This window comes from Drosophila innubila (genome assembly GCF_004354385.1).
Source record: "Drosophila innubila isolate TH190305 chromosome 3R unlocalized genomic scaffold, UK_Dinn_1.0 2_E_3R, whole genome shotgun sequence".
Taxonomy (NCBI): Eukaryota; Metazoa; Arthropoda; class Insecta; order Diptera; family Drosophilidae; genus Drosophila; species Drosophila innubila.
In genome coordinates this window covers 17,970,489-17,995,381 of record NW_022995380.1, presented here as the reverse complement: position 1 = coordinate 17,995,381, position 24,893 = coordinate 17,970,489, and the positions used below count along the sequence as shown (strand labels likewise).

The 24,893-nt window shown below is 36.5% G+C and overlaps 1 protein-coding gene across 1 annotated transcript; it reads right to left on the bottom strand.

Moving 5' to 3' along the window:
• Positions 1-17,902: 17,902 nt before the first annotated feature.
• Positions 17,903-24,222, bottom strand: LOC117790826 (RAC serine/threonine-protein kinase). Its single transcript, XM_034630424.1, has 7 exons — positions 23,863-24,222; positions 20,546-21,373; positions 20,282-20,479; positions 19,175-19,564; positions 18,847-19,080; positions 18,633-18,779; positions 17,903-18,555 (listed from the first exon to the last, which is right to left on the bottom strand). The coding sequence occupies exons 2-7, from the start codon at positions 21,071-21,073 to the stop codon at positions 18,472-18,474; spliced, it is 1,581 nt and encodes a 526-aa protein (XP_034486315.1). The 5' UTR covers positions 21,074-21,373; positions 23,863-24,222; the 3' UTR covers positions 17,903-18,471.
• Between the last annotated feature and the right edge of the window lie 671 nt (positions 24,223-24,893).

Below are 24,893 nucleotides of genomic sequence, written 5' to 3'. Positions count from 1 at the left end.
CATAACAAAAAGATGTCGGCATGGCAGTCCGCAAAAATTATAAATATTCTTGAACAGCATCAGTCTATCCGTCTGTCTGTCTATTGGTATATAGTATATTTCCTTTTTTTTCTAATTTCTATATAATTTCTATCGAATTTCTATATAATTTCTATCGAATTTCTATAGAATTTCTATCGAATTTCTATAAATGATATTTGAATGAATTTAAATCTCACTTTTAAATAACTATTTTTGAACGGTAAAGGTACAGGGTCTCTCACTGTCGAGTGCGCTCGACTGTAGCCTTTCATATTAGCTTTATTTTTTTTAAGCAGCAAGTCGAATTAGAGCGGGAAAATGTACGAAAAGATAAAAGCAGAGAATTAAGTAACAAGGCACTTAACGTTTACACTTAACAAGGCGACGCTGTCGACTGGCCATAAACCCGAAGCCTCATGGCCTGAGACTGTGGCTGAGACGGAGATGGAGACAGACACAGACACAGCGACAGAGACAGAGTTTGGAACTAAAATGCCATTAAGTGTCATTGCTCATTCCTGCGAAAGATTGATATCAAACTTTAAATATGCGTACAGCAAACACTGAGAGGCAATAAAATACGGACAGAATTCCCAAATCCACCGAATCCCGGAGATCTGTTTACATGTACATACCACAACGAATGCTGCAAGTCAATGTGGCAATGTGGCAATGTTGCCTGTCGCAGGTGGCGAGTTGTAATGCGGTCGGTCAGTTTGTTAGTTAATCACATTACGAACGAGAATAGCGCACTTCCGTTAACCGTTATTATTAGCGTTGACCGTTAGGAGAGCGCGACACAGAGTCAGAAAGAGAGACAAACACAGTTGATCCTGCTAGATCCTTGTTCTGTTGTTTTCCGTTCAGTGTTCTCTGTTCTTCACTGTTGCTCATTTAACCGGCTGCACTTGTCCTAGACGAGATCTTGACAAAACTAACTCGATCAGCATTGATCAAACGCATTTCAACTGAAAAAACCATGTGCGAAACGCCGGCGCTGCCGACGCCATCAGCAACAGCAGCAACCAGCAGCAACAGCAGCAGCAGCAGTTGCAACAACTGTTGCCGCAGTGGCAGCACCGATCTTCCATTGCATCCCAACTCAAACAGTCTCCCTGTGCAGATATTTATGGCCTAACCGTACCACGTAATGCGCTACCAGGTGGAATCCAGCTAATATATATATTTTATGTTGTTGCCAACTAATGAATAGAAAGCCTCCTATTTTAGTTCCAACTGGGCTGATACCAAATGCTAAGTGGTTTTAGCCACTGATCAATCAGTAATGGCAAAAGAAAGTCGCTAGTATTTGAGAGTCTACATCAAGGGCTGAAGTTAACTTTCGTTAATGAACTGAAAATTAGCGTGGGAAAATTGTAATTACAAAGCACTCTACAAATTATGCAATCTTCTTAAGTAATATTATGAAGTATTACTATTATAATTAATAAAGTATTTTTAATGCTTATACAGATTAATGAAAGATCCAAAATACAATAATTTTTTTGGGAGACAAATAGAAACTTCAACAATATAAATGCATCTAATAATTATTAATGATATTAATATATTTATTAATTATAAAAAATAAGCTAAAAATATATACCAATAATTTCTTTTATTTTAAAATTAGTTTCTAGTTAAGAAATACTTTAGAGTTAAATAAATATAATTATATTAATCTATAAAAAATAATTTATATATTAAATAAATATTTATTTAATTAATACATAATAAAAATTTTTGTGTTAAAATCACATAAATGCTACTCAATTTTAATAATAATATTATACAAATAAATAATTTCTAATAAAATAAATATAGCGCGAACACAACTTCTCATAATTAAAAAATAATAATAGTATATACTTAAAATTTGATGTATAAATTAATAAAATGCACATAATTAATAATAATATACGAAACTAGGTGATTCCTTTTACGTTTGATTGATTTAAATAAACAAAATTCTTTATTATTTGAATAGAATTAATCATAGATCTTTTGAACTGTCCAAAAGTTAGTGCTATTCCATGTAGCGTATAACAAATTTGAAAAATCTAAACACAGCAGAAAAAAAACGTCAATGCCGGGCATCGACGTCGACGTCGGCGTCGGCGTCGACATCAACGTCAGCGTTAGCGTTAGCGTCGTCGTCAGCGTTCAGCTCGTTTGGCTGCTTCTCATTTTGTGCATGGTTGGAGCAACAGTACAATCAAGTTTCCACCAATGTGAATTAAATAGTTATCCAAAAGAGAGGCGACAGAGAGCTGACCAAAGCCGCAGAACGTAGAACGTAGAACGCAAGAAATCCCAGACGTAGACCACAAAGTAATGGAAATATTGAGAATTCCTTGGCAGCTGTGGCACTGCCTCTTTGACTGTGACTGGGAATGGAGACAGAGACTGGGATTGGGATTGGGATTGGGATTGGGATTGGGATTGGGATTGGGACTGAGCGGCGCTGTTACTCAAAACGACCATTAGAAACCAACATTAGCAGAAAGAGCAGCAACAACAACAACAACAAAAAAAAACTAACGAACCTTGACAATTAAGTTTGCGCCACACTGCCAAACCCAATTGGAATTCAATGTGCATGCAACGCCGGCAGCAGCCGCAAATGACGTTGATGATGATGCTCCCCATTTCTATATACCGATTCCCATTCCATTCTCATTCTCATCCTCATCACTAGCTAACCATAATGATAATGAAGTTGGTTAAGATATTGCCATAGACAAGTAAAAACACACACACACACACACCCATAAGTGTGTGTGTGTTTAGTTGAAGAGACAGAGACTCGTCTAGCGACGCTGTCGTTGTCGCTTGCTAATTCCCCAACAAATGTTTGTTTATTGTTGTTGTTTGTTTGCTTAAGCTGTTGTTGTTGCAGTCGCTGTTGCCGTCGCTGTTGCTGTTGCAGCCTCTACATACATATGTTGCTACAAATCGATGCGACTCCATAGCTCGCAGCACGCTCGAAAGTCGCGTGTTGATGCGCCAAGTGGAAAATCTCGTTAAAGGTCGTGTCACAAATTCTACCCCAACGCCAGCAGCGACAACAACAACAACAACAATGCAACTCAATATGCCAACAAACAAAAAATGCAAACTCGTGCCGCAGCTAACACAATAAATTTTCTCTATCAACAATCTGGCCAAAAACCATGGAGTAGTTCACGGTTCACGGTTCTATGGAGATCCATAAGCTGCGTAGTTGGGTGGCCAGGATTGGAATCGCACCACAGCAACAACTCTTTAACTGTTAACCTGCAAACTGGTAGCCGGGGCGATCAAAATAAATTTGTCGCATACACTCGACTGGGATTAGGTTTCGGGCTTCACAAGATTTACGAGCTTGTTGCATTTTTGATGGAGGTGAAAGGCACAATTCTGCTGTTAAATCAACCTTACAAACAATCAACTTTAACAGCCAGACAAACATTGTAACTTAATTGTCAATCAAAATAAGAATTTCACTTAAAGATCGATAACTTTATTCGAACTTAAACAATTTTCACATTAAAAACCGTTATTCAAATTGAACTCAGTTCATTCCGAAATTGACAGAATTGTGTAGTTGGTATTTGGAATTCCCAGGATCGATTATTTTGTGAAAGCTAGTAAATATGCGGATTTTACTTATTTATGTATGAATCTGTTTGAATCAGTCGACCACCAATTTTTTTATATCTAAATTAAAATTTTAATTAAATAATGTTAAATAGTTAATGTCAAAGTGAAAAAATTGAAAATTAAAAACTAAACAAACTTAATTACGGAGTCTATGGATTGAAAAGTCTGGGGGTACTTAAAAAAATTTAGTTCCAATTACTTTTTTCCAGGATTTTTACAAATTTTGGGGAAGGTAAAATGAAATAATATTTAATTGAAAAAAATTAATATATAAAAAGTTTAATATTTTTTAAATTAAATATAAAGCATCAAATATTAACTCCATTCCCGCATTCAGTTACCAGCTAATTATGTGAAATCTGGCAGCTCCTGCATTTTAGGTTTCATCTGTCATTCCAGTGATTGTCCCCTGCGGCTGTTTCAGGAACTAAGGCGTTCCACACGCCTGCATGCGTGACCCCAATTTATAAATTGTAAAGAAACGGAAAAGTGGCACAAGTCGCAAAGGGCAAAATGCCAGCGATGAGAATGTGAATGAGGTTGAGGATGAGGATGTGGATGAAGAAGAGATTGAGGATGTGCATGTGGATTTGTGGGCTGCGATAAGCGATCACAAAATGAGGGATAACTGGTCACTTAATGGATGGGTTCGCAATAATTGATGCCACTTTAAACTGACCAAATGATCAAGTCGGAAAGAAAGTGCACAAGGGACTGCAGCTGGGATTTTAACAGCGATTGGAGAGTGGTGGGGAAATGGAGCTGAAGTTGGAGACTAAGACTGAGGCGATGGCTGCTGCTGGTGATACTCAAATCTTTAGTAATATTTCACATCAACCTTTCTCCCGAGCCTTAAAAGCGGACCCGTGTATATGTATATTTGAAGGTATTGGTGCAGTACACATTAAATTTCAATGCGAATGTGGTCGTAGCAACTGCCTTTTAATCAAGCACTTTTCGAGCAAGTGATTTTATTTCATTTGTCTTGTTGCCTTTGTTGTTGTTACTGTTGTTGCTGTTGCTTTTGTTATTGCATTTTTGCTCACTGACCAATTTAACCGCTTGAGCACAAAATTTCACCGCAAGATCATCGCACTTTGCACGCAACACAAACAACAGTCAAAAAAAAATTTAAAAAAATAAACTTAAAAAATAACTTTACAAAAAAAAAGAACAATTTCAGCTCAAACTATAAAACAGTAAATACCAAAAAAAAAAAAAAAAAAAGAAAAGAAGTTACCGAGCTACGTCCCAAAGTTGGACATGGGGCATGTTAATGTTTATGTATGAGTTTGCCTCACAATTTGGCCCAAAAAGAGAACAAACAGTTAGCAGTTAGCAGTTGGCAGTTAGCAGGCTGGCAGGCAACTGCTGCATTTGGAATTTGGTGCAACGCTGCAGTGCGCCTCTGAGTGGCAGTGGCATGCTCCAATTATTTGGGCAATCCTGTCATTGGTTATATCACTCGAGCTGGGTTGAATGCACCCCAGAGCGTTGCAAATGCGCTTTTCATTAGCCTCTGACTCTGGCTCAAAAACTGTGATAAATTCAAAAAATATAAAAAGCACAACAATAAAACGAATTCTCAGATGAGTGATTGAGCGATTGCATGAGCATAAGGCACACTCCAACTAATTCCACCAAATATATGTATGCACATTAGGGTGCATCGATTTGTGCACGCTAAAAAAAATTTAAAAATGATAACCCAAATTTATAAACTACGTTCAATGCTAAGATGTTTTCAATTCCTACTCTCCGCTTTTTGAGTTGAAAAATGTATTTTTTCGAAATTGTTATCAAGGTATTATTAGCATATCTTTACCGTTTTTAGTTCGATTCTGACAAGATTGGTTTCAACACTCGTGTCGGCACCAGGACTTTCAGGACTTTGTTCTTAAAACATAATTTTAAGCTAAAAACACAACATTTTTCAACTCAAAAACCGGGGACAAGGAATTGATTTTAGAACTATGGTTTCTTGGTGAAAGCATCTTCGAATTGACCGTAGATTACGAATTTTGGCTACCACTATTTTTTTTTTTTTTAATTGATGCACCCTAGTGTAAATACACAACCACATCAAACGGTCTATCTAAACACCTGATCATTCATCTGCTCAGCTGGCTGAGGCGAGGCGCATGAATTTGCGCAAAAGTCTTAAAATTTAATTAAAAACAATTATTTAAAAATAAAATTTAATTAATTGCAATGTTGCATGAGTAGACACCTCACATATTGTTGTTGCTGTTGTTGTTGTTGCCGCTGTTATTGTAACGGTGGCAGTGGCCTCTTCACGGGGCATCCACACTTCTCTTCGATTCCAACTCACGGGTGGTAAGACTACCATCGTATGCATATTTTCTATCCGTTTGCCCACTGTCCGATTTGATTCCCCATCTTGTTGTTGTTTCTGTAATTTAATATGCTTTGGCCTATATATGAGTATGGGAATGTACAACAATTCCCAACGAGTGTTGCATTGATGCCATGCTTCGTTGCAAGTTGCATTCAGGCAGGTGTTAAAAGTGTTTTTTTTATGTGTATAGCTGGATTAGTGCACAATTAACTAATTAGTAAGATGGACTTAGGCAATGAGATGCCAGTTTACTAAAAACGTTACCTGTATTACATTTGTTTTATTGATCTCCTATTTTTCTTTGTTGGAAGAGTAGGGATCATTCATATGCTCAGCTGGCTGCTCTCTAACTCTAAAGTAATTAAATAAATAAATTTAAATATTTTCTTAAATTTTTTTTAATTTTCCCTATATATTTTAGACAGCAAGATATTTAAATATTTTAAATTCCGAGCTTTAAATATAAATTAATTTTCTGTCATCATTCATTAGCAGTAAGTAAAAGAAGGTTGAATATATATTCAATCTTAAGTACATGCATAACAAACCGATTGTTTTCAATTTCGCAAATTGCTGATCACGTATCAGTTTGAGGTTTTTTAATCAAGGAACTGCTGTCAGTTTAATTTAAAGTGTGACAATCAGCTGTCAATCGACTTTTTACAATAACTATGGTAATAGCTGTTAACGGTTACAGAAATTAGCCATTTGTCAGTCGTCGCGATGGCTTGTATGAGGAACAAGGTGTTCGTCTGTTTAACATACTTTCTGGCCCTAAATGGTCTATCCAGATACTATTTTGATTATCGAACTGGTCAATTGAAAACGTCGCAATTTCTTCAGAGTTATACGATCATCATAAATCTGATTATGCTATGTGAGCTGCCGATAGTTATCTACAGTGGCAACAAAATGGATTTATTAACAACTGTTAAGTCTAATTTGCTTCTTCTTCTTAAACTTGAGCATGTTATTGAACGTATATGCATGATATTAATTGTCACCTACTCGACTCAGTTTCAACAAAGTCACATTGTTGGGATCGTGGTAAAACTTCAAAGGATTCAGCAGTCGCTTGGAATGCGCTCCAAAACCATGAGCATCTATTTATATAGCAAGATGGCATTTGTTTTCACCGATTTCTTTCTGGTGAATCTAATATATTGCGCTAATTATAATAACACCTCTTTCCTGGATCTTGTGCATTTGGGCTGGCAGTTCTCGGGAACCACGTTGATCTATGCCTCCTATATGCTGGGCTTCAGTATGTTTTGGCACGTTTGGCAATCCTGCTGTCACCTTCGTCAGAATCTGAACGTGTTGCTTGGTGAACCAAGATATAGTCGTTCTGTCCAACACAAGAAGCTGCAACATCTGCACCATTTGCAACAACAACTCATCGACCTTACCAGCGACCTATGCCGCACATTCAATCACATTTTGACCTTCTTTCTGATGTGCTCGTCATGGCATTGTATTATTTGTGGCTATTTTGTTGTACGCATTAACTGTGAAAAATTCAAGCCAATGTTTACATTTCACTATCATTACTTATTGCCCGTATTGATGTTCAACTCCGTATTAAATTTTTATTGGTTGGGCAGCGTCGCTGAGACTTTGGGCGGAACCTTGCAGGAAACCATATACACCCTGCGGCATTACTTCCCGCAGGATCAGTTAATTGAACGCAGTGTGAGTATTAATGTTTCAGTTAGTCGAAAATATAAATAAAACGATGGAGTGTTATATCTTTTTTCGTTAGAATACTTGGATGGCACTGCACCTCACCTGGCAAAACACTGAAATATGTATCTTTGGCAAAAGTAGGATCAACCGACGTCTGGTGTTCATTTTCATTGCACACATCGTGCTCTATGTTATTTGTATGATTCAGGAAGATTACAGATATATCTAATTTTGATTAAGATTTAATTCGCATCTACTCATATTTTAATTAGATAATTTATCATTGCTTTCGAGACAAATTTATGTGTAACTTTATATTTATTTTATATGCATATTTTTCATGTCTATAAAAAAGAACTCATGTAATTATTTATATCAGTGAATTTTTTAGCTGTTCTCGTCACATGCATAAACACACGTATTTAAACAGAATCTCAAATTTGACTGCAAATTTGGTTCACACACAACTTGACAGAAGAAAGCAGAACTTTTAACCAAAATGAAGAAATTAACATGTTGCCACAAACTGCAGTTATGCCCTGGAACAACCAACAAGCCGAGTGAGCAGCAACAACAACAAAATTAAGTAAAAACTGCGAACATCACAGCCCACGGGCAGCGGGCAACACATTTAAGAAATGCGCCCAAAATATGCCAAGAATAAGGAAATGTTTACTTTGGGCAGTTAAAATGCCGAGTCCAAGTCGGAGTTGGAGTCCAAGTCCAAGTCCAAGTGACCGCTGGCCAATAATTGCGGCCCAGTTGCTGTATTGGCCGTATGCTGTACGCATAAATTTAGCCTTAATTGGCTTTAATATTATGTTGTCAGTAAAAAAAATAAAAATAAAAAAAACGAAATCAACAAACGCCAATCAAAAGCAACAACGAAGCGACGGGGACAATCAGGTTGGCAATCTGTATCTGGACACGGACACACAACCGGGACAGGGACAGCAAACTTGCCAAATGTGGCACGTTTTCGAATGTTGCGGTGTTGGGCTTAATCAGCGGTTTCCACGCAATTGCCAAAAAAAAAAAAAAAACACAAAAACACAAAAAAATCTTGAGTCGAAGAAAAAATAACAAAACACAGTGAAAGAAATATGTGAAAGCAAAGAACAGGCCCTTAAATAAGCCAGATGATTGTGATTATGGTCAAGCGATGCAATGATGCCGGACAGTCGACAGTTAGACAGACGATCCGTCGAAAGCAGCAAACATGCTTATGCATCAATGCGGCCAACCCTTTTGGGCTTTTTGGCGCATTAACGGCTACGTCGAAGTCGGCAGACCGCTAGCCGGGTTCGCTTTCAGGTTCAGGTTCAGATTCAGCTTAAGGTTCAGCTACAGGTTCAGGTTCAATGCCACCCAATGCGAAACTGCAATAAAAACAAACTACCAAATTTATAAAAAAAAAAAGATAAAAAAAATGAAAAACACAAATACAAAACGTTTATAAAGCAATTACCAACACTGCTCGTGTTTCAAACAATGGTGGTACATATGTATCTGTCATGCTAGAGATGGAAACTGTAAAAAATCACATAGTAGATGACATATTTTGAATAGTTACGATGAACATTTTTGAAAATATATTATAGAGCAAAGGCAAAAAAGTATTCAAATGTTATTACAAACATGGGTACCATTCTATTTAAAGGTGGAAAAGAAGCTTAAGTTAATCAAAGAAATACTTATGTTGATTATTTATTCTAAATAAACTTTAACAAAAATTTATTTTTTAAATTTAACTTTAATTATTTCAGTAAAATAAGTTGTACTAATATACTAGCATTAATATTATTTTTATACTTTAACTATTAACAAACATTTTTGTTTTAATATAATAAAAAAAATAATATTTATCCAGTGATTAAGTCTTAGAAGTGTTTGCATGATTTCTAAGCTATTTTTAACAAAATTAAATTCAAATCATCCAACTATGTCATACTAATATATTGGGAAATATTTTTTTCCAGTTATTCTGTAATATAATATAATAAATATATAAAATTTTCTTGTAATTTTCTTTATTTTTAATAAAAAAAAATTGGTAATAATATTTATTGGCTGTTTATGCCAATGAAATTCAGTGTAATTCGTCTGAGGGGCGGGACGACAGGTCCATCTCTAGCGTGCTGGGGCTACCTGTGTGCGGCCCAAGTTTATTGTTGTTATTTGTTATTGTTGTTGCTGCTCACAAATGAGCTATATGTATGACCATGACTGTGTATAGGCCTAGTCTGGCCATGTGGCAGCAACAACATCCAAAGTTCATTATACGCGCCCGCGAATCGTGACATTGCATAATGGGCGCTGCTATTGGCCAAGCGGCAGGGCGGACATGCAAGGCGCCGCCGTCGCCGGACCCCAGTCTCAGTGTCAGTCAAAGGTGGTGTATATATATGTACATTGCAGTGCGGCAGTGTGGCCACACCTACAAGATAAACAGAGATCGGGACTCGGAACGTCGCGTCGCCATAGCCGGTGGCCAGGAAAATTGATTCTTTGACTAACGGAGAACTGTCCGAAAACTCATCAGCAAGGCTACCTCACACAATATGCACAAATGTGCATACGAGCATATTGGCCATGGTCACGGTCGCATATGCCTTCCAGTTGCCCAAATCCGTCACAGACCGCATCATTTCTTAACGCTGTCCAGTCTGCAATTAGAAAACTGGCAAGTGTTTCCCCCTTATCGTCGCACACTTTTCGACATTTTTAAGGTGTGTTCACCGCTTTTTTTCTAGCACAGCCTCATCCACAACTGCAACAACACAAGTACAACTAAAAATACATCCACGACAACAGCTAGAGCCACATACACAGTTAAGACTGCAAACCCATTTCATTCTATCTCATCCCATCCCATACCAACCCAACGTATCCCATACCATCGCAGCGCCTTGTCGGCCAAATGTTTTAGTAACAACCAAGTTAGTAAGTAACAAGTAAGAATGGTCTAATGCAGGCTGCTCAAACGGCAAATACTCTATGTGAAAATATGTTCAAAAATGATTCAAATGCTTATGTTAATAAAGAATATGTTCGTTATACGTTATCTAATTTATTTAGTTTAATTTTACTCCCTTTGTTAGTTTGATAGGTAAAAAACTAATCATATTAATTCTATATCTACAGTGTTGAGGAGCAAGGTAAATTAAATTTAAAATTAAAAAAAACTTTAAATAAAAACTGAAAAGCTTCCAAAAAAAAACAAATTAAATATTGAAAAGTATGTTCAGTAAAAATTTCAACTTGTTAATTCTATTAATTTAATTGAGTCGCGTGTTGATCAAGATCACTTGGGTTGGAGATGGTATCTTCTGAAAGTTACGTACAAGTAGGGAATAATTTTAAAATAATCAGTAGAAATTTTTGTTACTTACGGTTTTAAGAGCATATCATACTTTTTTTTGCCAATATTCGAATTGTAGGGTATAACAAAGATGAAGAAAAATGTGTACGAGCATTTTTCTTTTTTAGGTTATCGCATGGAGCACAATTATACAGCTACATACTTACATATACATGTACACACATAGATAAATACATAAGTATAACTCCTACATGGCTCTCTTTTTGTCATACTTATAATAAAGGCGTTCCATTCTATGCTCAGAAATTGTCCAACGTCTATATTTGGCCTGTGTTGCTGATGTCGCATTGTGGCGCAAGTTGGTCAAGCAGACTTGGCCCAAATGGGAGTAAGACTACGAGTTGTTGCAATGTTGACCCGTTTTAATAGCTGCAACACAGCACCAATAGGAGCGCAGGCAGGACGAAGAAGGGGGAGATGGGGGAGAGGGGGAGTGGGAGGCACTGCCAAGTGGCGTTGACATGTGCACTGGAGCTTATCCGCCTGCTTGTAAGTCATATCCAAATGTTGCATTTGTGGTCAAAGTTGAAGCCAAGTGAATGCATTGCTGATAATCAAAAGCAGCTACTGAACGAGCAAATGCATAATGTTATTCTAATAAAGAAATCAATTGGGCTATCAGCTACACAAGTGCTATAACATGTATTAATGTATTAGAAAGTTCGCTACATTTTTTCTTTTTTATAACATCCAGGTGAAACAAGCTCCAGAAACTGATTAGATAGAGCGCACAGAACTGAGACACAACATGACTTAAAAATTATAATATTTTAAATAGGTTAGGCTTCGGGTTTATAAATTTGCAAGCCATTTTTAATTAAGTGTAATAATGGTTTTTATTTGATTTTTTTTAACAAAAAAGAGACTCAATACAGAGTCCCAACGCGGCCTATACTCAGGATCTTTAACTGAATGACTTTCGCCAGCTGCCCAAGAAGCACATTGAATATATATGTTTGTATTTTATTCCCATTGATTGGCAATTGGCAATGACGTTTAAACAACTCAATCAACATCATGTTTTAACCTTTAAAAGCCATAAACAAAATTGCAGCGAAATCTGCCAACAACTAAATACCACGAAAAAAAAAAAAAAACAATACAAAACAAATAATTGCCTGGAAGTCAAGTCAACAAATCTCTCAGTACACTGAAAAGGAGTAACGCAGCAATCACAGAAAACAACAACAGCAACAACGACAACAACAATAATGAACGCAACAAAACACAGCGATCAATCAATCAATCATTTTCACTCAAATGCCGCTGTCGATGTCTTGCCCTATAGATTTCATTATGGTCATAACCATAACCCATAAACACTGAGACTCAAACAGCGACTCCGACTGCGATGGAGGATGGAGGGAGTGGAGTGGGAAAAGAGGAGAGAGAAGAGAGGAGGCAGTGGGGTATAGTAGACGCGTCTGTCTTCTTGTACATCACCTGCGCTTTAGACTGGCTTAGACATGGTACATGTGGACTCTCCCTCTCTGTCTGGCTGCTGTGCAATTAAATAAACGAAAGTTTTCATTAATTTCGATTGCAGCAACTGCAAGAGACGACACTGAGACCAAACTCTGACTGAGATTGAGGTTCAAAGTGATGCTCCTCTCCTCCTTTGCCCGCCTCCGTTTACGTTGCGCTCTTTAAACAATTCCAATTCATTAGCGACGCTTTTGGGCCTGGTTGTCAAACACACACCGGCGGGCTCGGACCGATCTAGTCTTGGCCAGAGTCTGGCTTTGGGTCTGGGGCGTGCTCTCGTGCTGCTCATAATGTCTGATGGATGTGACGTGCTTTGATGTATTTCACTTTTTAGTCAGTCAAACACTGGGATGGGGGCAAGTCCAAAGTGGAAGGGGGAGGAACTGTTAAGTGCCAGCACATAGACACATGTTGTTGCTGTTGTTGTTGCTGTTGCCGTTGCTGTTGTTGTTGCTGATGCTGCCCAGTTCCAGTCTCAGTGCTGGCCATTTTCTAGTTTTTAGACACATTTTCACATTGCTATAAAGCAAACAGCCTGAACAGCATCGCGTCAGACAAGAGGTGAAAATAGAAAAATCGTTTCGCAAATGAAAAGCGCGAAAAACGCGTAGCGAACAAAGAAAACAAGCCGCGTTTACTAAAGCCTTCTCCCATCTCCTCCCATTTCCCCTTTTTCCCCCTGAGTCCCTCACTCTGTCTGCTAATACACTTGACAAAGGGTACAACAACTTTGTTGAAAGTTTCTCCTTTGTGTTGTCTTCGATCAAAGAAACAAAGATGGAACTTAACTGGAACACACAAATAAAGTAAGCATCGTTTTATTCGAAATGAATTTCTAGACTAAACAGAATATGACTTATCAGTTTAAGAGCAATATAGACAACAATATAGACATAATTCAAATTTTAACCACTTTAAGAATTAAAAAGGTAAATAAACAAAAGACTTTGATATTGTTATAAAAATATAAAAACATATTAAATCATAAAATATAAAGAATGGGTTTCCAACTGCATGTTATATTTATTTATAGTCGTTTTATAATAAATATGACATCGAAATAAACAGACCTAGGGCAAAAAAAATTATTTTCAGCGAATTTAAAAATATTTGAAAGCAGAATGTATTAAGAGGCCAAATCATGACCAAAATGACATTCCGATTGAAAATCGGTTCATTTTTGATCAAGTTATGACAGTTTGAAGTTGGTCAGACTGCGGATTTAGCAACTTTACAAGTCAAAATTTTTGTTCAATTTCACATGATTTTTTACAAAAAACTGAAAGGTCTCAGGATCAAGTTTGAAGTATTCTTTTATACTAATTACGATATAAGGAGTTGATTAAAAGTGAAAACTTGAGATTTAATATTTTGAATTTTCGAAATTTCAAAGGGGGGACCCTTAGCATCGAAATCGAATCTTGGTCGAAAAAAATTAAATTTTCTTAATGAACAAAAATTGAATGCAAAATGAATTTAGAGGCCAAATCATGATTAAAATTACATTCCGCTTGAAAATTGGTTCAGTTTTGATCAAGTTATGACAGTTGGAAGTTGGTTAAATCTTTAACCACAACCGTACCGGTACAATCGTTTCGGTATTCGGTTCTTGACAGAGAATTTTCTTTCGGTTACGGTTTCAGTTCCGGTTCTTAAAGTGAAACGGTTAGTTTCGGTTAACGGTTCCGGTACCGGTTTCTCGGGGTTATTCACTGAAAAAAATTATTTGAGAAAACTCGATATTTGTCGCTTGACTTGAACTTACATTACACATCTGAACTGACATTGTTGTTCAAATTATTACTTTGTGGTAGTGTATTCACCAGTCGGCTTATAGCTTTAGAAAAATTTTGTTTTTCATTGGATTTTGTTGTCATCCGTCAAAAGGGAAAGCACTAATCGCGCATTTTCCAAGGGCTTGGCAGCTAAAGGATGCAGATGGCCAGAGTCTGAGTCTGAGTCTGAGTCTGGACCCAACCCAATCCCAATTATAATCCCAAGCCCAGTTCAATAGTGGTTGCTTTACTTTCGCTTTCGTCATGCTCGCGTAAAATTTTAATTTGAATTTGTAAAAAAAATAATTGTGCTTGTGTTTGAGGCAAGTGCTAAAAATTAATAGCTTTATGTCACAGATAATATATCCGCCCGACGTCGCGACACACATTGAAGCGCAGTCTGTCTCCCTCTCTCCCTTAGTCTCTCTCATATAACATGTATGTGCGGTGCTTGCTCGTTTGGGGAAAGCGTCGGCAACTGCTCTGTGGCCTCCCAAGATTGCGTTGCAATTAATCATCAGACAAAACGCATTGTTCGCCGTCGCACACATGGATACTATGGATACTATGGACAGCACGGACACTTGGACATCTCCGCCTGTCACGCATTCGCATTCGCACTTGAATTCGCATTCGCCGCGGCTGCCCACCTTCAGTCTGCTCCCGAATATACGAGTATACGTTAAAGTCGGTCACGTTCGTCTATTTCCCGTAGCTTATTTTTATTTATTTTTTTTTTTTGGTGGTTTGGGACAGCGCATACAGCCCACTTGGCTGGCATTGTCTTGACCCAATTTAACTGGCAGTAAGCCAGTGTCAGGCGAGGATTCGGCCATAACAGCGTGCCTTTTGGGTGTGTCTTGTCGTTCCTCAAGAATTTATTGCATCAGACGAGGGCATAGTTGAGTTGTAGACTACGACTAGCCTTTTCCTAATTTCAGTTTTCTTTAAAGTTAATTTCACAATATTTTAAATTTTACTATCAATAATTTTACTAAAGCATTATGTTGCACAACAGTGGGAATAATATAATAATAAAACCATATCTTTAGTTATAATCTTTAAAATAATAATTTTATAGGGTTAAAAAATCATAAATTATTGGAAAAGAACCAAATCAATCGTATTCTATCGAATAGTAACTATAATTCAAGTTGTCCAATTTTAAAATCCTTTTGCATTCATGAAAGCTCAGAAAATCCACATAATCTCAGGGTACAAGCATAGGAATCAGTTGAGATACTATACCTTGTATTTAAATTGATTTTCTTCAAAGAAAAAAGAAAACTTCTTTGCTTTTTTATCAAATATCTGTTATATGTAAATTTTATTTATGTATTATAATTATATTGTTTTTCACATTACATATATACATACACATGTATGTGGTATATGTGTACGGGTGTGAGAGTGTCTGTTTTATGTATGTACTATATATATGGTATGCTAAAGCGCGTATAAATTAATAATCATATAAGTAGTACTTATGTAGATCATATATTATCTACAGGTTCCTTTTCAGTTGTTGCTCAATGTTTTATAAACGTATATTTATGCATTTATTTTCTCATTTACTTTATAAATCAGCTTAATATAATTATTAAAACTGCGAAATCTGCAATGTTTCGCTTATCAAAAATTTCATCTAATCGATTTGAAGTTTTTTAATTGGGGCCTCTTTTATATTATTTTGTAAAATTTTATTTATTTTTACAGTACAAAAAGACAACTTAAGTTGCTTGACTTGATATTTGATCTGACAAGATACATAGTCACATTTTAAACCATTGTTAGAACACATCGTAGTTTGCAGTTCAATTTATACGAAAAATAGTTCAAAAATCAAAACTATTGTTTCTTGTATAATATACTTTTTTGTTTATAGGAGGATGACGAAGGGAAATGTTTTAATAGCGGGCACCGTAAGATTGGTTATGATCTGAAACACAATATAAACTTTAGGGTTGGCGTTTTATTTATGCGCTTTGCCTTTAGCTAAGACAATCTTCATTTTCTTAAGTTGCGTATTTGTTTTACACCATTTTAATTTAATTTTCTGATTATTATAATAATTGTTATGAAAGCTTGCCCATTGTTGGCATTGGCAGAGTTCGGTTGATTGTTTGGTCAGCTAATTCTTTGCATTATTTTCAGTTTTAGGCGTGTGTCAACGGAAATTTCCTATAAATGAAAATACTTAAACCAAAATGTATTGTGCCTATAAATTGAATAGTAGAAATCGTTGTGTAGTCGTTTTATTAAGCTTTGCTTATAAAAGATTCCCTATAATCGATCTGAAATTGCTACATACATTCTAATGTCGATCTTCGTTCTGATATTGAGTAGCTAAATTTCTCAGTTTTCCAAATATATCGATACTTAGTGCTTGTGAAGTTCATAATGCCATTTATTCATTATTATGTGAGATGTTTTAGCCAAGTATTATTTAATGGGAGCTTCAGTAAGTGTTTCAAGTGCATATATGTTGTTGGCGTAGTATAGCTTGATCTGATCTGATCCAAACTGTTAGTAAAACAGGCTACATTGTGTATGTGTATTTGTGTTATGTCTCTGAGTGTGTGTTAAGCTCCTGGTTTGCCAAAACTGCTCTAATCGACTTCTGGACTGACTATCAATCGTATCTCAGTATAGGTTTAACTAAACTCTAACTCACCTGTCCAACCTGGTTAAACTTGAGTTTCATTCATTCTTATTTATTCGCTTCGCCGATTCTTTGGCATTTAATATTTATTTAAGTTGCAAGCATTTTCCGTAATTATTATTTTTTTTTTTTTGCTCTTTATTTAAGAAAATATTTTTTATTTGCCTTTGTTCTTTATGTTCAATTGATAAATTTCTTGTTTGTTGTTGCTTATTTTGCTTTTCTTTGCATATAGAAGAGAGATTATATTTTTATTGTATTGCTATTGGTATTGTATTTAGTTGAAATATTTTAATTTTTATTTACAATTTTTATTTTTTGTTTAATAATGTATTTCATTTATAAAAATATCAAAATTTGCTTTTCTTTTTTACTCTTTTAAGTATTTTTTTCTGTTCTGTTTTTGCTGATTTCCTTTTCGAAACTTAAATGACAATATTTTAGGCAATTTTTATAATATATTGATTCTTTTCTGTAAATTTTTCATTCAAATTCAAAAATGGTAAATTTTCTATTTAGTTTTATTTTTATATTTTTCTTTTGTTCAAAAGTTAATTTTTTATCCTTTTTATATAAATATATACAAATATTTGTGTAAAAAAGCAGATGCCATGTATACATTTTTTGTTTTATTTAGTTTTGAAAATCTTTAAATTTTTTTTGTTTAAATGTTTTTAGCGCCCATGTAGTTGAAATATTCGTTTTTCCGTATATAACTATAAGTTGTTTTTGTTGTGTTTCTGTTCATGCATTAAAGCAGAGCTCTTCAGAGGCAACTTTACCATTTAATATAACTCGTAATTGTTATTATTTTTTTGCTTCTTTGGAGTATAAATAATGCGTATGTCTGTGTGTTGTAGTTGTTGTGTGTATTTGTGTGTGTATTTCGATTTTATGCTCTTGCTCTTCGATTTTCCTATAAGCTAGTAGGGTGTATTTAGTGTAGGTGTTCGTATGTGTATGTGGCTATATACTTGATTCGCTTAATAAACATTTACTTGCATTTAAAAATTAACTAATCACTTTAAACGTTATGCTTAAAATGTTATATTTAAATGTATTTATAAGTATATATGTTTTTATCATATGTAGTAAACTATTACTTTCTTTAACTTTTTTCTGTATGTTTTGTTTATAGCGCGTTCAATGTTCTCTTATCTTCTCTTTACGTTTTGCATCTGCGCGTTGCTCTTGCTGTTGTATTTGTTGTAGCTGTTGTTGGAGTTATGAAAAAAATAAGTTACTATCATTCAAATTTGTTATTACTGGTGTATAAACTTAGAGTTACAAATTTATTATGTTTTTCTTTCTTTTTGTTTTGTTTTGCTCGCAATATTCCCCATCTCTATATATCACTAAGTATATTAAGGGTATAGGCGATGAAGCAGAACATGATGTGTGGTATTTTGCGTTGCTTTTTTTGTTTTGTGTGTGCTCTCGCTAAAACTTGTAGCTTGTTCTATTGCATCGATGTGAGACTTGTGGAAGTACCAATGTGCGCCGATGTTCCCAACGTGGCTGCCATATCTCCTTGATAGCTGAACTGTAAATTGTAAAAGCATATTCAAAATGGGTTTTCAATTTCGCATGCAATAACGATTCAATCAATTGATAATTTACCTGCGGGAATAGTGGCTCTTCTGCTATGGAGCCTAAAGGTCCCGTGGGATCTGGGGGCGTTAACTCGACACTCTCGCCGGTAAACTCTTCATCAAAATATCGTGTGTCTGTATCCGAAGTAACCTGAGGTTTGAAAGGCGGCGTTATCTGTGAAAGTATTAGAAATGTTTAGTCAATTTCTACATCTGACAGCGTTTACTACAATGTCTACAACCTTTTTTAGCACCAGATCTGTCCAATTAATACTCGCAAAGAATGGATGCGCTTGTATTTCCTTGACATCATCCTGCCCACCGCCCAAGCGATTACTCGGATCCTTGGCCAACAGGCCGGATAGCAGACTTTTTGCTTCATCGGTAATATTGCGTGGAAATTTGACATCCTCGACCAATATGAGCGTGAAGAGCACATCATGATCACGATTATAGAAGGGTAGACGACCGCAGATCTGTATACAAATAAACAAAATGCAATTTAAGGATAAGCACATATCATCACAATTTCATATCTTAATATCAATATCAATTGATACAGCGACTTACCATCTCATACATAACGACTCCGGTGCCCCACCAATCCACCGCGCGTCCATAATCATTATCGTCTAATACTTCAGGCGCTAAATATTCCGGTGTGCCGCAAAACGTTTTCGTTGTACTGCCGTAGGTGATGTCCTCCTTGCACAGTCCGAAATCGGCGACCTTTATGTGACCATCTTTGTCCAGCAAAAGATTCTCTAGCTTTAAGTCACGATAAATAATGCCCTGCGAATGCAGATAGCCTAGCGCCGATATTATTTCGGCGCCATAAAAACGTGTCCGCTCCTCGGTAAAGATGCGATCATGACTTAAATGCCAAAACAGCTCTCCACCATTCACATATTGCATTACAAAACAGAGACGATCGTTGGTTTGAAATGAATATTTCAGTGACTGCAATCGATAAGAAATAAACAAGGGTTAAAATTTAATTCGAGATTTAATTTAGATGAGTGAGTAATGGAGAATAGTTAGCAATTGAGTAAAGGATTCAAATAAGCATGTATTAAATTATCTATTTAGAGAATTCATAAACTGACGGAAAATCTAAGAGATTAAACACCATTATATTTGTAAATAATGTAATACTGATTTAAATACAAATATTTTGGTATCTAAGTCATGGTTAAGGTAAAGAAATAAACATAGCACCAGAAAATAAGAAAAATAAATATCTTATTCAAATAACAACATCTATTGCTGTCAATCCTATTGTTATTATATTCATATATAAATAATGAATGGGTTGTTAGTTGTTATGTTAATTACTTTGATGTTTAAAAACATATTACTCGATTCAAAAAGTTTTTCCAAGAATTTTTAGCATTTTATGCGGGTAAATCCGTTATCAAAGCTATTTACATTTCTCAATAAATAATATGTAAGCTTCTTATCGATTTTATGGTAAAGCTGTTAACTGCCTGCACTTAATCTAAACGTTTCCATTGAAATACGTCTGAGGCTGATTGATTTTAAGCAAAACACTTTAAGTAAACATATTTTGTAAAGCGGGATTTCCCTGTTATAAAGTATTGTGTTAACGCTACACTTATATATGTACATATACAATGTACTTAGGTCAATGCCTATGGATGACAAATAAACACTTACAATAAGGAACGGATGATTTGTTGACTTGAGTACACGACTTTCGGTTAGCGTGTGTGCGACCTCATCCTTTTGTATGATGACCTCCTTTTTGAGAATTTTAATTGCGTACAATTTGGATGTGGCCTTTTCGCGACACAAAATCACCTTACCAAAGGTGCCTTTGCCCAGCACCTTGAGAAACTCAAAGTTCTCGAGTGTCTGCCCAAGAGAAGAACAATAAATTAATAAATTGTATAATAAATAGTTCGAAATTCAATAACTTACCACTTTCTTGACACCGCTGCTGTTGCGCGTTGTGCCTTGAACGGAAAACTGTTCGGATAGTTCCACTTCGGCAATGCCAGCCATGTCCACATCAGCCATATCTGTTTGGGCCGACGGCGACATTGCTGTTTCGCCCATTTCGCAAAGTCGACTGGCCACATTACGGATGGCCTCGGTCCATAGCTGGCGCTCAGCTTCCGTATCGACGGCAAATGTGCGCTCAATTACCGTCGTCCACTGTAGGCCGCGTATGATAAATGTGAAGGGTTTTGGCCGATCAACGGTCATTATCTGACAGCCACGAACAGTAAAGTTATTGAGCAGTTGCTCCGACTGTGAGCTGTCCGCCGGCTTGCTGCGATAGCCCATGAGAGTGCCATCGGTGCGTAGGACAAAGTAACGTTGGCGCCACGTTTTGATGTGCTCGCCGCGCTTTAACAGCCAGCCCTCCTTGACGATCACTGGACGACCGGGTACAAAGGGATCCATGGGGCTGGTGGGCGATGTGCCAGCGGCTGTCAAGGACATAATTGCTTCCGTTGCCGGATGTGGTGCGTCAAATATCTCGTTACTTAGCAGTGCACGGTAGTGTGTCCAATTGTAATAATTATCTTTGTAATTATCCGTGGGCGCCGTTGACGTGGGCGTTGACGTCGACGTTGTAGTTGATGTTGGCGTAGTTGAGGCAGATCCTGTTGCCGCGCTGGCAATCAGAGTCGATCTCCTCTGCTGCGCTCCAAATGATAGGTAATTCGTGTTGAGGCTGTTGTTCCCAGTTTCCTCTACGACAAGCTAACCAATTCCAATTCCACACAGCCAAGTCTGAGTCTAAAATGAGGGCATTTGTTGAAAAAGCAAAATAAAATCGAAATAATACAAATGGTTTTTTAGCATTTTAGCGAGTGCATAATGCAAATTTTTATAAGTATGAGCACACACACACAAACACACACACTCATAAACATACACATTTATGTGCATGTGCACTAGAGATGGGCGCGTGACGATCTACCAATACGTTGAACATATAATGTTGACTATTAATTTTCTTTTACGGATTTTCAGCATTTTAATTGACACAATTTTAAAATGTATAATATACGATGTAGAAAATAATATATATGCACACTAATCTTTGGAGACAATTGCTTTTTTTTCAAAAATAACCATTATACACAACTTACTATATCTACATATAAAAAGGTAACCTACTTATTTTAGTTCTCAATTATTTATTAATTTTCGTGTAACGATAAATATCTATCACGCGCTCATCTCTAATATGCACCTACATAACACATACACACATGTACATATGGATATGCATATTTTGTTATTGTCTTTTGGCGTGTTTATGGCAAATTGCACAGCCCTTTATTGTTGTTGTTGTCGTTATTGTTGTTGTTTTTGTTGTTGGCGCTTGCGTCAACAGCTGCATTAATAGCAGCTGCAGAACTTTTCAAAATAGGATCGATCGTTAAGAGAAAAAATAAAATAAAATATAAAAAAAGAAATACTTAAACAAAAACAACTTAAAATCGAGCATTTTTACGGCATTTCCGTTGCGCAGAAGGGCTGACGCGACGCCGACGACGACGACGACAGAGACGGCGACAGCGACGACGGAGGCCTCCCTGGGGTCTTTCATTCACTTAGTCACTGCGCGCCCCACATGTCGAGGCGCCAGTTCGAATTTGCACTGCCCTCTGTCACCGTCTCTGCCCGTGGCTATAACTGTGCCTGTCGCAATTTTGCTGTTTCGGCTTCAAACAAAATTCCCCGCCATGTTACGCAGCCAAAAGCGAGCAGAGTGCGCGATACGAGTAAATTTTTCGCGATTGCATTTACCGCGAAATTAAATCAAAACAAGTCGACGGAGTGCTACTGTTCATGAACTTACATACATACAGACATACGCACACAATGGCATATTCTTGTATGCATGTATGTGCAAGTGTATATATATGCATGTGTGTGTGTGTGCTTGCATGTCTCGCTTTGCCGTCTCTGTCTGTCTCTCTGTGTGGCCCTCTGCTAGTTGCGATCGCAGCGAGCGATAAAGGTGCGAGGGGCACGTGTGTGTGTGTGTGTGTATGTGTGTGTCTCAGAGAGTGCGGCAGTGATCGCAGCTGAACAAAAAAAAATAAATACAAAAAAAAAACATATTCATTTGCAATTTGCGAAAATGTCAACGACGTGCCGTGGCGGCCGCTGCCGGCTGTACAAATTTCGCTATCTAAAACTGTAAACAAATGTACATGAAATAAAATCGACAAAATACACACAAGCAAATGTGTACATATGCATGTATGTATGTATGCATACACATACAGACACAAGACGCGTATGCTTCGGTGTCTGCATTGCAAAGTGCGAGGGAAGTGTGTGGGCGGGTGGGCCAAGGGGGGTGGCGGGCAAAACGCGTGCATGTCTGACAGACAAAATGTACATACAAAATGCTTGCATGTGTGCGTGCGTCTGCACCAAGTGATCAGCAGCAACAACAGCAATGACAGCGGCAAGCAACAGAAAACCGGTTCGGAACAAATTCAAACCTCGAACCAAAACAATAATCTGTCAGCATAAATATCTGACATATGTGTGTATGTATGTATACATGTGTAACTACGTACAGTTACTTAAGTAATTGTTGGGACAAAATACCAAATTCACATGTTTGTTTATTATTGAAACTCTTTATTTATAATTTAAAACTGAATCTTAGAAGCGAAAGCAATATTTAACATATGTATGTATAAATATATATTATATTTTGTCAAAAACAATTGCTTGACGAACTCTATATGTACATGTATGTATGATACATACATATGTTCATACATACATAAAGATTTATTGTCAATGAAAGCATTTATGAATTTTTAAGAAGCTTTTGCTATTAGTTTTAATTCTACTTTAAAAATTGTTTTAAAAGCAACAATCTTTGAGAGGCAACGGAGAGGAATCGAACCGGCGAACCGAACCGCAAGCAAAAGTTTATAGGGTTTTATGTTTGTGTCAGCAACATGTCTAGACACTAATACAGTTATCAAATCTACATACACAAGCACGCACTCAAACGTAACACAGACAAATGCTCAAACACACACAGACACACGCGCACGCATACAGAGATAGATTGCCATCGGGGGCAGACAACGAAGTCGTCGAAAACGACGACGACGACGGCGATGGTGACTTTGTAAGCAACCGAACGAACGAGCAACAATAACAAAGGCCAGGGCTGTTTATTGGAATTTGACATAAAAACACTTGCAATTGCAAACCATGAATACCATGGAAAAACTTAAACCCACCTATTTGGTCAAAAGAACAAACTTTTGCTTTTGATTTTCACTCTTTTCGCAAATGTAAAAGGCAGACTCTGTCTGCTTAATGGTGACGGTGACGGCAGCGACAACGACAACTCACGTATGTTGTTTTTGTTTCTGTTGTGTGTTAAGTGTAAGTGTGTTGTGAGTGTTTGTATGTGTGTTGCAAACACATAGGCCACACACAATTTATTATAAATTCGCCACACAATTGTTCAACTTCTCGAAACTTTGTTTTTGTCCTGGTGCGCATAATATATATATGTTGAAAGTTATTTTTCATAAACACACACGCACTCACACTTATTTTTCCATGTACCGTTTGGTTTTTACGCTTCACTTTTTTTGGTCTTGCGATAGACGGTGTATATATTGTGGCGGTCGGTCGGTACCACACCACTGCAACTCTAAACAATGCTGCCAACTTTTTGAAGAAACATAGTTATTTATGACCGGAAAGCATCTAAATTTGATTTGGAGTGCACTTTTACATAGTTTTAAATATAATATTAATAGCAGATTTTCATTAATAGCAATTATTAATTTTTTCTAGCAATCGATCTTTGAAAATAGCTAGAACTTGCTATAAAATAGCTAAGTTGGCAACAGGGCCTCTAAATAAGTTCGATTATAGTGGAATGACATTGAATCGGACCAAGGGCTGCCACCCAGAAGAATTTTTGGAAGCCGTACCATTTTAGGTATTTTGTCAGAAACAAAAACGTTGTTAAAAATTTTATTTTTTTTAGGTGTTTCTTTATTTTTAAGTTAGAATTTAATAAAATTCTGCATAATTTTTGATGAAGGACTGATGACATTTAAACCTTCAGTTAAATGTTCATATTTATTTTATTTAATTTCGTATATAAAATTTGTATTGCAGAGATATTTCACTTTTTTTAAAATTTAAAATGACTAATTTCGATGACTTTTGGAGATTTTAATATCGATACGTTTTATTCTGCAAATGTGCTAGTGTGTACACATTGGCCAATCGTGCACGACTATCGATTTCA

Excerpts from the sequence above, each read along its gene's own strand:
- LOC117790826 (XM_034630424.1), bottom strand. The coding sequence starts at position 21,073 with ATGTCCTTGACAGCCGCTGGCACATCGCCCACCAGCCCCATGGATCCC. Across the intron at positions 20,480-20,545 it reads GCAGCGGTGTCAAGAAAGTG|ACACTCGAGAACTTTGAGTT; the intron begins GTAAGTTATTGA and ends TCTCTTGGGCAG. Across the intron at positions 19,565-20,281 it reads CAAATCATCCGTTCCTTATT|TCACTGAAATATTCATTTCA; the intron begins GTAAGTGTTTAT and ends TATCGATTGCAG.